The sequence below is a fragment of the Petromyzon marinus genome, chromosome 39 (assembly GCF_048934315.1).
Source record: "Petromyzon marinus isolate PM22_M1 ecotype Great Lakes invasive population chromosome 39, UKy_Petmar_22M1.pri1.0, whole genome shotgun sequence".
NCBI lineage: Eukaryota > Metazoa > Chordata > Hyperoartia > Petromyzontiformes > Petromyzontidae > Petromyzon > Petromyzon marinus.
In genome coordinates, this window is record NC_133705.1 from 17,062,688 (window position 1) to 17,073,717 (window position 11,030).

Genomic DNA, 11,030 nt, shown 5'->3' on the forward strand with positions numbered 1-11,030 from the left:
ACTGAATAATTCGGCGTTGCAAAAGAGTTCATGGAGGAAATTCGGATTTTTTTGGAAATGCGCTGGTGGACGAAGTGTGGCGAGTGGATGTGTCAACGGAGCCGTTGACGTGTGGGTTGACTGTCGCTGTAACGTGAGCTGCCGCTGGACTGGGGAAGGGCATCTTTATTTGGGTTAGAAAGTTGACAAGACGGTCAAAACCAATTTGAAAATGCGTCATCTCGAACTTTGCATCGATTCTCCTCGTGGCAGTTTGCGTGTCGAAATTCGTGACAATTCATTGGAGCAGCGCCTCAATTACAATATGTGCAGGACAGTGCCTCTACAAAAATAATTTGTTCTTGTAACCACGATTCGATGTTGTGCATTGCTGAACACCTAACGTATAAATATATCCTGCTCTTAGATCACGTGGGTTAGGGTTATTATCTGCACCTCTGAACAGATGGTAAACACCAAAGTCCCAACATAGCATGTTAATGCCAACGCGCACACAAATGTTTATATATTTTATTATTTTGTTTCCCTTCAACGTGACTTTACCGAAAGAGCTAAGAATGTTTAAATATGGTTAACACAATCATTAATTGCCATTATCAGCATCATCTTCACCACGAGTAAATCATCCTCACCTGGAAGTAATGAGGTGAAGGCAGTGGTTGTTATAGTCCATCATTTAGCCCCCACTACGCAATAATCTTTCGCGACTGAAACGGTGAATTACCCAGTAGCCAAATCTTGTGAATTAGATCACGGTCTTTAATGTCTGCTTCACAGCTTACAATGTGCTTTGGTAATTCTGTGCGGCATTGAGTTTTGGTAAACATGGAGATACTGTATGGGAGGAGAGGGATGGATGTCACAGCCGCTACTATAAAGGAAAGGCACAACGTGTAAACCATTTGTGAACATTACTATTGATAATGCTTGCATTGGGTATTCTGTGACATCCGTGAAAAATAGCTTTATAGCTCATTGGATTGCTCCAGTATAAAGATTCTGATTTTGATTTGTGGGGGTCACGACCCTCCAGTAGTAGTGCCCTTCGCCAACCACTTTAAAAGGTTGTGCGCCAGCCAATAGGCCAACCATATCCTTAGTAGGCAGGTCACTGACCCCACATTAGTGTTTCGTGTCATCATGTCCTCACTTAACGGTGGGCCAAGCTTTCAAAGAAACTTAACTTTGAACATCATTTAACATTTTCTACAAAAACAAACATTGAAATACATTTCACTTTTGTCTCTTTTCCACCAACCTGCTCTTGCCTAGAACTTGACCAAAAAAAGTGTCTCAGATGGGTTTATTACAAGGCCTTGGGAAGTGGTAAAGATGTCACGTGACGTTGGCCAAGCCCAGGACATGGAAATTATTGCATGTAGCAACAGAAGGTTGTCTCCTCTGTGGCCTCTCTGTCCAGGGATGCTAAAGGTCAGCCTATGTATTTTTGTCTACTAAGTGCATACACTATCAGGAGGTCTGCACATTACAAAACGTTGTTTAAAGAAACATATAAAAAGGACGAATGTTTACAGAGCGAGGAACGTTGAGGCCGGACTAGGAGTCACCATTGACTCCAGCCGATGTCGTCTTCTTGCCCAAACACGAGGAAGAAGGCGAGGACCGTGCTGAAGAGGACGGCGTTTCCAGCCAACGTGAGCCCGCACGCGCCCCATTGAATCTACAGGCGCACGTACACAGACACGCGCGCCTCAACACAGGTCGTGTGGATGTGGCGATGCACGTGAAGGTGTGCGCGGGAGTGTAACAGATGGCGTGCTGCACTACGAACAAACCCGGCGACCCGAGTTTGATTCCTGCTCACAGCCAATACCAGTGACCAGTCCTGGTCCACCGTCAGTCGACTCAGCCTCAAAGGAGTACCCGGTGCAGTGTAATGGGTGTTATAGGTGTGCGGTGTGATGGGTGTTACAGGTGTACGGTGTGATGGGTGTTACAGGTGTACGGTGTGATGGGTATTACAGGTGTGCGGTGTGATGGGGGTTATAGGTGTGCGGTGTAACTGGTTGCATTGTTGATAAGGGCGTGTGATGTAGGTGCTTATGGTATTTGCTGGAGGTTTATTGTTGCGTGGCGATGACTGTGGTGGCGTTGGCTGTAGCGGTGGTTGTCGTGGAGGCGATGCCCTACAACGCTTGTGTGCGCGAGGACGATGGGCAGCCCGAACGCGCTAGTGACGGCGCCGGCGATGAGGAACAGGGTGATCTCTCGCCCCAAGCTGCTCCCTGCGTCAGAGTCACGGCCTGCACGGCGCCACAGCAGCTCCGGCACGGGCGCCAGCGCGTGGAACGTCAGCACCAGCAGCGGCCAGAACACACTGGGGACACCACAGGAAGACGCCTGCGTTAAACCTGGCACGGCCTTGCACCGTGGTGTGTGTGTGTAGATATAGAGTACTACCTTCAGAGGGGATCGTTAACAGCACTTGCCCCAACAGTCTGTGTTACTAAAAGGCATTGTTTATATTGTTGTAAGTTGCATCTGTGTAGTGGCGAGGCGCGCTCACTTGTACATGGGCAGGGCACAGGCAAGGCCCAGCAGCACCAGGCCCAGGGCCCCTCCGAACGACAGCCCGAGTAGAGCTGTCAACAGAACAACAACAAAGCCGGCCAGGCCAGAGGGTAACAATGAACATCGGGAATCGTGTCGTTAAGTCGAGCAGTTTCAAGGCGCATCATGATCATGACAACTTTCTATTGACCGTACGTAGCCGACCAAGGGAAGGGCAACAAACTAAACACAGCAGTTCTGAAGAAACGAGTTGATCTTTGACACTGCACGTAGTGGCACAGATGACGATGTATTGAATACGTTTATGTTGTACATGAACCCATTTATAATGCTCCGTGGATATAAGCGATGGGAGTTAAGGCGCTTGTTCCATTGTTGCAAATTATGCAGGAGACAGGTATGTCGCGTGTGGTGGGATAAAGTGTGCGTGGGAAGAAGGGGAGGCCAAACACCGTCTTCTACAGGGTATTTGTGGTACTCGGTGTGGAGACCTCCACGAGGCCACGAGACAAAGACCGGGTCCTGGAAACGACACCGCAACACCAACCCAACCGGGACCTCGTCCTTACCTCTCACAACCATCACAATCACCGCAACTATCATCACAACCACCACAACTATCATCACAACCACCACAACTATCATCACAACCACCACAACTATCATCACAACCACCACAACTATCATCACAACCACCACAACTATCATCACAACCACCACAACTATCATCACTATCACCACAACTATCATCACTATCACCACAACTATCATCACTATCACCACAACTATCATCACTATCACCACAACTATCATCACTATCACCACAACTATCATCACTATCACCACAACCAGCACTATCATCACAATCACCAGCACTATCATCACAATCACCACAACTATCATCACAATCACCACAACTATCATCACAATCACCACAACTATCATCACAATCACCACAACTATCATCACCCTCACCACAACTATCATCACCATCACCACAACTATCATCACCATCACCACAACTGTCATCACAACCATCACCACAACTGTCATCACAACCATCACCACAACTGTCATCACAACCATCACCACAACTGTCATCACAACCATCACAACTGTCATCACAACCATCACCACAACTGTCATCACAACCATCACCACAACTGTCATCACAACCACCACCACTATCATCACAACCACAACTATCATCACAACCACTACAACTATCATCACAATCACCACAACTATCACAATCACCACAACATCATCACTATCATCACAATCACCACAACCATCATCACAATCACCACCACTCATCACAATCACCACCACTATCGCAATCACCACAACTATCATCACAATCACAACTATCATCACAATCACAACTATCATCACAATCACCACAACTATTACCACAACCGTCATCACAACCATCACCACAACCGTCATCACAACCATCACCACAACTGTCATCACAACTATCATCACAATCACCACAACTATCATCACAATCACCACCACCACTATCATCACAATCACCACAACTATCACAATCACTATCATCACAATCACCACCACCATCACAGCAAACATCCCTCCCGTCACCAAAATCACCATCATCGCAATCATCATCATCATCGCAATCATCACCATCGCCGCCGTGGTCGGTGGCCGCAGGACGTGGCTCCGTATGGAGTGGGCCTCGCCATTGTGCTCAAAGTGTAACTCAAGACAAGTTGTAAGACTGTAATCGGCGGCTGCGATACTAAACTCGGTAGAACGGAGAACGGCCTCAGGAAACAATCTACTACGCCACACGGACTCAGGAAACAATCTACTACGCCACACGGCCCGGTCAGGAGAAGCGGTTACCCACATTGCACCCCCCCGACCACTCGCAACGACTACGACGAAGAGGACAACAAAGACACAAAGCCCGGGAGTGGGGACAGACAGAGACACGAGAGAGAGAGACGGAGATTCTGCCCCGGCATGGAGAGCGAAGCCTCCTCTCACCTTTCATGGCCATCGCGACGACCCGGGCAACCCTTCTCTTCCGCACACAGAATCCTCCTTCTCCCCTCTACGGATCAGCATCATCCATTCCTCCACCACCTCCCCTCGCCCTACATCACGAGCGCATTCCTCCCCTTCCACATCACTCACTCCTCCCCCTCCCTATCACTCACTCCTCCCCCTCCACACCACTCACTCCTCCCCCTCCCTATCACTCACTCCTCCACATCACTCACTCCTCCCCCTTCACATCACTCACTCCTCCCCCTCACCATCACTCACTCCTCCCCCTCCACATCACTCACTCCTCCCCCTCCACATCACTCACTCCTCCACATCACTCACTCCTCCCCCTTCACATCACTCCTCCCCATCACTCACTCCTCCCCCTCCCCATCACTCACTCCTCCCCCTCCACATCACTCACTCCTCCCCCTCCACATCACTCACTCCTCCACATCACTCACTCCTCCACATCACTCACTCCTCCCCCTTCACATCACTCCTCCCCCTTCACATCACTCCTCCCCCTTCACATCACTCCTCCCCCTCCACATCACTCCTCCCCCTCCACATCACTCACTCCTCCACTTCACTCACTCCTCCCCCTTCACATCATCCCCCCTTCACATCACTCCTCCCCCTCCACATCACTCACTCCTCCACATCACTCACTCCTCCCCCTCCACATCACTCCTCCCCATCACTCACTCCTCCACATCACTCCTCCCCCTCCACATCACTCACTCCTCCCCCTCCACATCACTCCTCCCCATCACTCACTCCTCCCCCTCCACATCACTCACTCCTCCTCCACATCACTCACTCCTCCCCCTCCACATAAAATATCCCCCATATAGCCTTAACAGACTGTAGGGGCAAGTGCTGTTAGCGAGCACCTATGAAGGCCGGAACGGTACACGAGGGGGTGGGTGGCCAGCACCACGCCCGACCGCCTTTGTCTCCCCAGTGGCGATGTTAACACACCGCACCAGGTACTCATTTGAGGCTGAGTCGACCTAGGGGAGGCCCAGGACCGGTTTAGATAATCGTCACTGGTGTTGGCCATGAGCGGGAATCTAACCCGGGTCACCAGGTTTGCAGCGCAGCGTAGCGCTAACCGCTACACTACCGCTCCCCCATCTCCTCTTCGTGATTCGCGTTTAGAATGGTTTCACACTCAGTCTTGCTCTCAGTCGAGATGCACAATCAATGCGTTTGAATGAGCAAAAAACATCATTCTAAAACCATCTCCATCATCACCCTCCTGCCTCGAACGATTGCGATTAAAGGGAGTCATTGGTCGAAACATCTCATGTCGTATTTGTCAGTGTAAGGCCACGGTGTTGTTACTGGTGAACGTGTTGAGGTTGTTAATTGTACGCATGCAGCACCATTGCCAACTTAGCAGCAAGCAGCATCACCAGGGCAATGGCTGCAAGACGACCACCGTGGCGTTTGCACGCAACCCGCTCCTCCTCCTGCCTCCTCCTCCTCCTCTCCCTGGCGATGGACGCGGAGCTGCCGCTGTCATTCTGGGACGAGGAGGAGGCTGCCGCTCGGCGGGGGGGGGGGGGGGGACGGAGCGCTCCTGGGCACCAGCGGATGGCCCTTCATAGCACGTCACGAAGGGCCATTGCCCAAAACGTCGCCTATTATATATTTGGTTTCCCTTTTAAGGCCACACGAAGTGTTGTTGGCGGATGTTCCGAGTTTTTTTTGTTAATGCAAACATTAAATGCCACCGAAAATAACATTAAACGTGTATGCGTGAGATAATGCGTTAAAAGAATGTTCCACGAGCTCTCTCGGTGTGACCGCGGACGCCTCCCTGGAGGCCCCCGGGCCGCTCTGCCGCCTCCTTCTACCCCGGGCCAAGATGGCCGCGAGGTTTACATATGGCGGGGGAGGGGGGGGTTCCGTGGTCACGTGGTTGGTATTTGGATCACGTGGTTAAGCTGTGTGGAAAGGAGAGGGGTGGGGGGGGCACCGTTCGGCGAGCACGTGGTTTGGCGAGGCGGGGGTAAGCCCGCGTCACGTGACGTGGTCCATCTGCTGCTGCGTGAGACGGGAGGAGCCGCCCCGCGGTCGCCATCGTCTCTGCCCCCTGCGCCTCTCCACCGCCTCGTGCTGTCACCCGCCATGGCGAGTCAGTCGCAGGGAATCCAGCAGCTGCTGCACGCCGAGAAGCGCGCGGCGGAGCGAGTGGCCGAGGCGCGCAAGCGTGAGTCCAGCCAACAGCCCTGGCAACCACCACCTCCATTACAGCCATGGCAACAACCACGACCTCCATTACAGCCATGGCAACAGCCACCACCATTACAGCCATGGCAACAACCACCTTCATTACAACCATGGCAACAACCACCACCTCCATTACAACCATGGCAACAACCACCACCATTACAGCCATGGCAACAACCACCACCATTACAGCCATGGCAACAACCACCACCATTACAGCCATGGCAACAACCACCACCTCCATTACAGCCATGGCAACAACCACCACCATTACAGCCATGGCAACAACCACCACCACCATTACAGCCATGGCAACAACCACCACCATTACAGCCATGGCAACAACCACCACCACCATTACAGCCATGGCAACAACCACCACCATTATAGCCATGGCAACAACCACCACCACCATTACAGCCATGGCAACAACCACCACCTCCATTACAGCCATGGCAACAACCACCACCACCATTACAGCCATGGCAACAACCACCACCATTACAGCCATGGCAACAACCACCTTCATTACAACCATGGCAACAACCACCACCATTACAGCCATGGCAACAACCACCACCATTACAGCCATGGCAACAACCACCACCTTCATTACAACCATGGCAACAACCACCACCATTAAAGCCATGGCAACAACCACCACCATTACAGCCATGGCAACAACCACCACCTCCATTACAGCCATGGCAACAACCACCACCATTACAGCCATGGCAACAACCACCACCTCCATTACAGCCATGGCAACAACCACCACCATTACAGCCATGGCAACAACCACCACCATTACAGCCATGGCAACAACCACCACCTTCATTACAACCATGGCAACAACCACCACCATTACAGCCATGGCAACAACCACCACCATTACAGCCATGGCAACCACCACCACCATTACAACCATGGCAACAACCACCACCACTACAGCCATGGCAACAACCACCACCATTATAGCCATGGCAACAACCACCACCTCTATTACAACCATGGCAACAACCACCACCATTACAGCCATGGCAACAACCACCACCTTCATTACAACCATGGCAACAACCACGACCTCCATTACAGCCATGGCAACAACCACCACCATTACAGCCATGGCAACAACCACCACCATTACAGCCATGGCAACAACCACCACCTCCATTACAGCCATGGCAACAACCACCACCTTCATTACAACCATGGCAACAACAACCACCACCATTACAGCCATGGCAACAACCACCACCACCATTACAGCCATGGCAACAACCACCACCTTCATTACAACCATGGCAACAACCACCACCATTACAGCCATGGCAACAACAACCACCATTACAACCATGGCAACAACCACCACCTTCATTACAACCATGGCAACAACCACCACCATTACAGCCATGGCAACAACCACCACCATTACAGCCATGGCAACAACCACCACCTTCATTACAACCATGGCAACAACCACGACCTCCATTACAGCCCTGGCAACAACCACGACCTCCATTACAGCCATGGCAACGACCTCCACCATGACAGCCGTGGCAACCACCACCTACATTATCACCATGGCAACTATGAAAGGGCTGCTGATGTAATTATGGTGGTAGTACTGCTGCTGATTGCGATGGTTCTCGTGGTGCTGATGATAATGATTATTGTGGTCGTAGTGTTGCTGCTGTGATGGTGATGATTCTGATTGCTCAGGTAATGGTATTGCTGATGCTGATTGTGGTGGTAGAGTTGATGATGATGCTGGCACTGCCCACCCCACAGGCAAGGCTCGCAGGCTGCGTCAGGCGAAGGAGGAGGCACAGGCTGAGATCGAGCAGTACCGGCAGCAACGCGACGCAGAGTTCCGGGGCAAGCAGGACACGGTGACACACGCTCTGACACGCAGTGACACACTCAATGACACAGTGACACACTCAATGACACAGTGACACAGCAAGCAGGACACGGTGACACACGCTCTGACACGCAGTGACACACTCAATGACACAGTGACACACTCAATGACACAGTGACACAGCAAGCAGGACACGGTGACACACGCTCTGACACGCAGTGACACACTCAATGACACAGTGACACACTCAATGACACAGTGACACAGAAAGCAGGACATGGTGACACACGCTCTGACACGCTCTGACACGCAGTGACACACTCAATGACACAGTGACACACTCAATGACACAGTGACACACTCAATGACACAGTGACACAGCAAGCAGGACACGGTGATGGTCTCATTGAAGCATTGATAGGCGTAGTGTGGTGTAACATAGTGTAGTTTTACTTATTTTAGTGGTTGTGATTGCGTGCGGTCGTTTTGTTGATTATGGCAATTGTCTTTTGTTGGAATTATGAATGTTGCAATTATGGTTGTGATTCTGGATGTTGTGATTTAATTGAGGTTGTGATTCTGATTGTAGATGTGGTTGTCGTTGTGATTGTGGATATTGCGATCATTGTTTAAGAGTTGTTCGTAATTGTGTTTGTAATTTGTGTGGTTCTTGTTGTGGTTGTGCAGGTGCTGGGCTCGCAGGGAGATGTGTCGGCGCGCATCCAGGAGGAGACGCGTGGCCGGGTGCACGCGATGCACGCGCGGCAGAGAGAGGCACGCGACCCCGTGCTGCGCCGCCTCCTCACCATTGTGTGGGACGTGCGGCCCGAGATACACGCCAACTACCGCGGATAGCTCCCCACACACTTACCATGCTACCTACGAACTACCACTGATGGATCACCACCACACTCACCACGACTACCGCGAATATCTCACCACACTCACCATGCTACCTACGAACTACCACTGATGGATCACCACCACACTCACCACGACTACCGCGGATATCTCACCACACTCACCATGCTACCTACGAACTACCACTGATGGATCACCACCACACTCACCACGACTACCGCGAATATCTCACCACACTCACCATGCTACCTACGAACTACCACTGATGGACCACCACCACACTCACCACGACTACCGCGGATATCTCACCACACTCACCATGCTACCTACGAACTACCACTGATGGATCACCACCACACTCACCACGACTACCGCGAATATCTCACCACACTCACCATGCTACCTACGAACTACCACTGATGGATCACCACCACACTCACCACGACTACCGCGGATATCTCACCACACTCACCATGCTACCTACGAACTACCACTGATGGATCACCACCACACTCACCACAGACAGCATGGCACCACACCTGATGAAGAGCCCAAGTAATGTAAATGTCTATTAGTGGCCTATGTGGCCGAATGTGTTGTTATTATTATTGCTGTTGTCAATGCGGTTTCATGAGTTGGGAAGCTTGACCATCCAGCATCCTGCGAGGAGCCCACATCACGCAAATCTAACGCCGATTGCGCGGGGAGGGGAGGCATCTGATGGCGTGGTGACAGGCAGCCAGCCTCAAGTTTCTCCTTCCCCGACAAACGAATCCTCCGTCCCTGACCTCCGCTTTCCTTAAAATCAAAGTGGACTTCTGGAACAGCGTGCAGGAGGGAACCGCATCGCTGGAGCCCAGTGCGGTGGCGTGCATCCCAGTGTTGCCGGGCCCCCGGGGTCGTGACCGCACGTGTAGCCCCGTGTCAGTGAAAGTGTTACCGCTCGGTTCTTGCATGTGATGGTGCTTCATTTGTCGCGAGATTAAAGGCAGCCGAGCTTAAATTCCCGCGGCTTCCCCGTCTTAACCACGTGCCCCGTGAGCTCCAGCGACTTGCGGCGGTGTCCTTCACTCAATCCGACTTGAGAGTCACTCTCTTTGCCCAAGGAGGAAAGTTGTTACTTGACGCAGGTTGGCGACGGCCCCATTCTACAGCCAAAGCGGTCCTCTTCCTAAGCCAGTCGTGAGCGAAACTGCATTAGACGACTCAGTTACGGGTCTTTGTGATCCGACTGCATGTTTCAGAATATTTATTTATTCTGGAGGAATCCGATGAGCTACGAAGCTCTTTTCACAGATGTCCAAGGATCCACACATTGCTGATGAGACACAAAATGTTGAATCTGCCCCAGAAATTTCCCTCTTACTGCTTTATGGAAAACATTGCTTGAAAACTCCCATTGGCTGAAGGGACTAACAGATCCCCGTCTGTTTACTTATGTTTAGTTACGTAATTACCGACAATCTGCTAATTTCTACGCTTTAAAATTAGGAGCGTCGTCTGCGGTTCTTTA

At 51.4% G+C, this 11,030-nt stretch overlaps 2 protein-coding genes across 2 annotated transcripts; one reads left to right on the plus strand and one right to left on the minus strand.

Annotated features, from left to right (window-relative positions):
• Window positions 1–496: 496 nt before the first annotated feature.
• LOC116950428 (leptin receptor gene-related protein-like) lies at window positions 497–4,706 on the minus strand. The gene is made up of 4 exons (XM_032968158.2): window positions 4,549–4,706; window positions 2,528–2,603; window positions 2,152–2,338; window positions 497–1,681 (listed from the first exon to the last, which is right to left on the minus strand). The coding sequence occupies exons 1-4, from the start codon at window positions 4,559–4,561 to the stop codon at window positions 1,565–1,567; spliced, it is 393 nt and encodes a 130-aa protein (XP_032824049.1). The 5' UTR covers window positions 4,562–4,706; the 3' UTR covers window positions 497–1,564.
• A 1,848-nt stretch (window positions 4,707–6,554) lies between these two features.
• Window positions 6,555–10,520, plus strand: LOC116950424 (V-type proton ATPase subunit G 2-like). The gene is made up of 3 exons (XM_032968147.2): window positions 6,555–6,772; window positions 8,584–8,684; window positions 9,344–10,520. Exons 1-3 carry the CDS (start codon window positions 6,691–6,693, stop codon window positions 9,509–9,511), a joined length of 351 nt encoding a protein of 116 aa, XP_032824038.1. The 5' UTR covers window positions 6,555–6,690; the 3' UTR covers window positions 9,512–10,520.
• The last annotated feature ends 510 nt before the right edge of the window (window positions 10,521–11,030 follow it).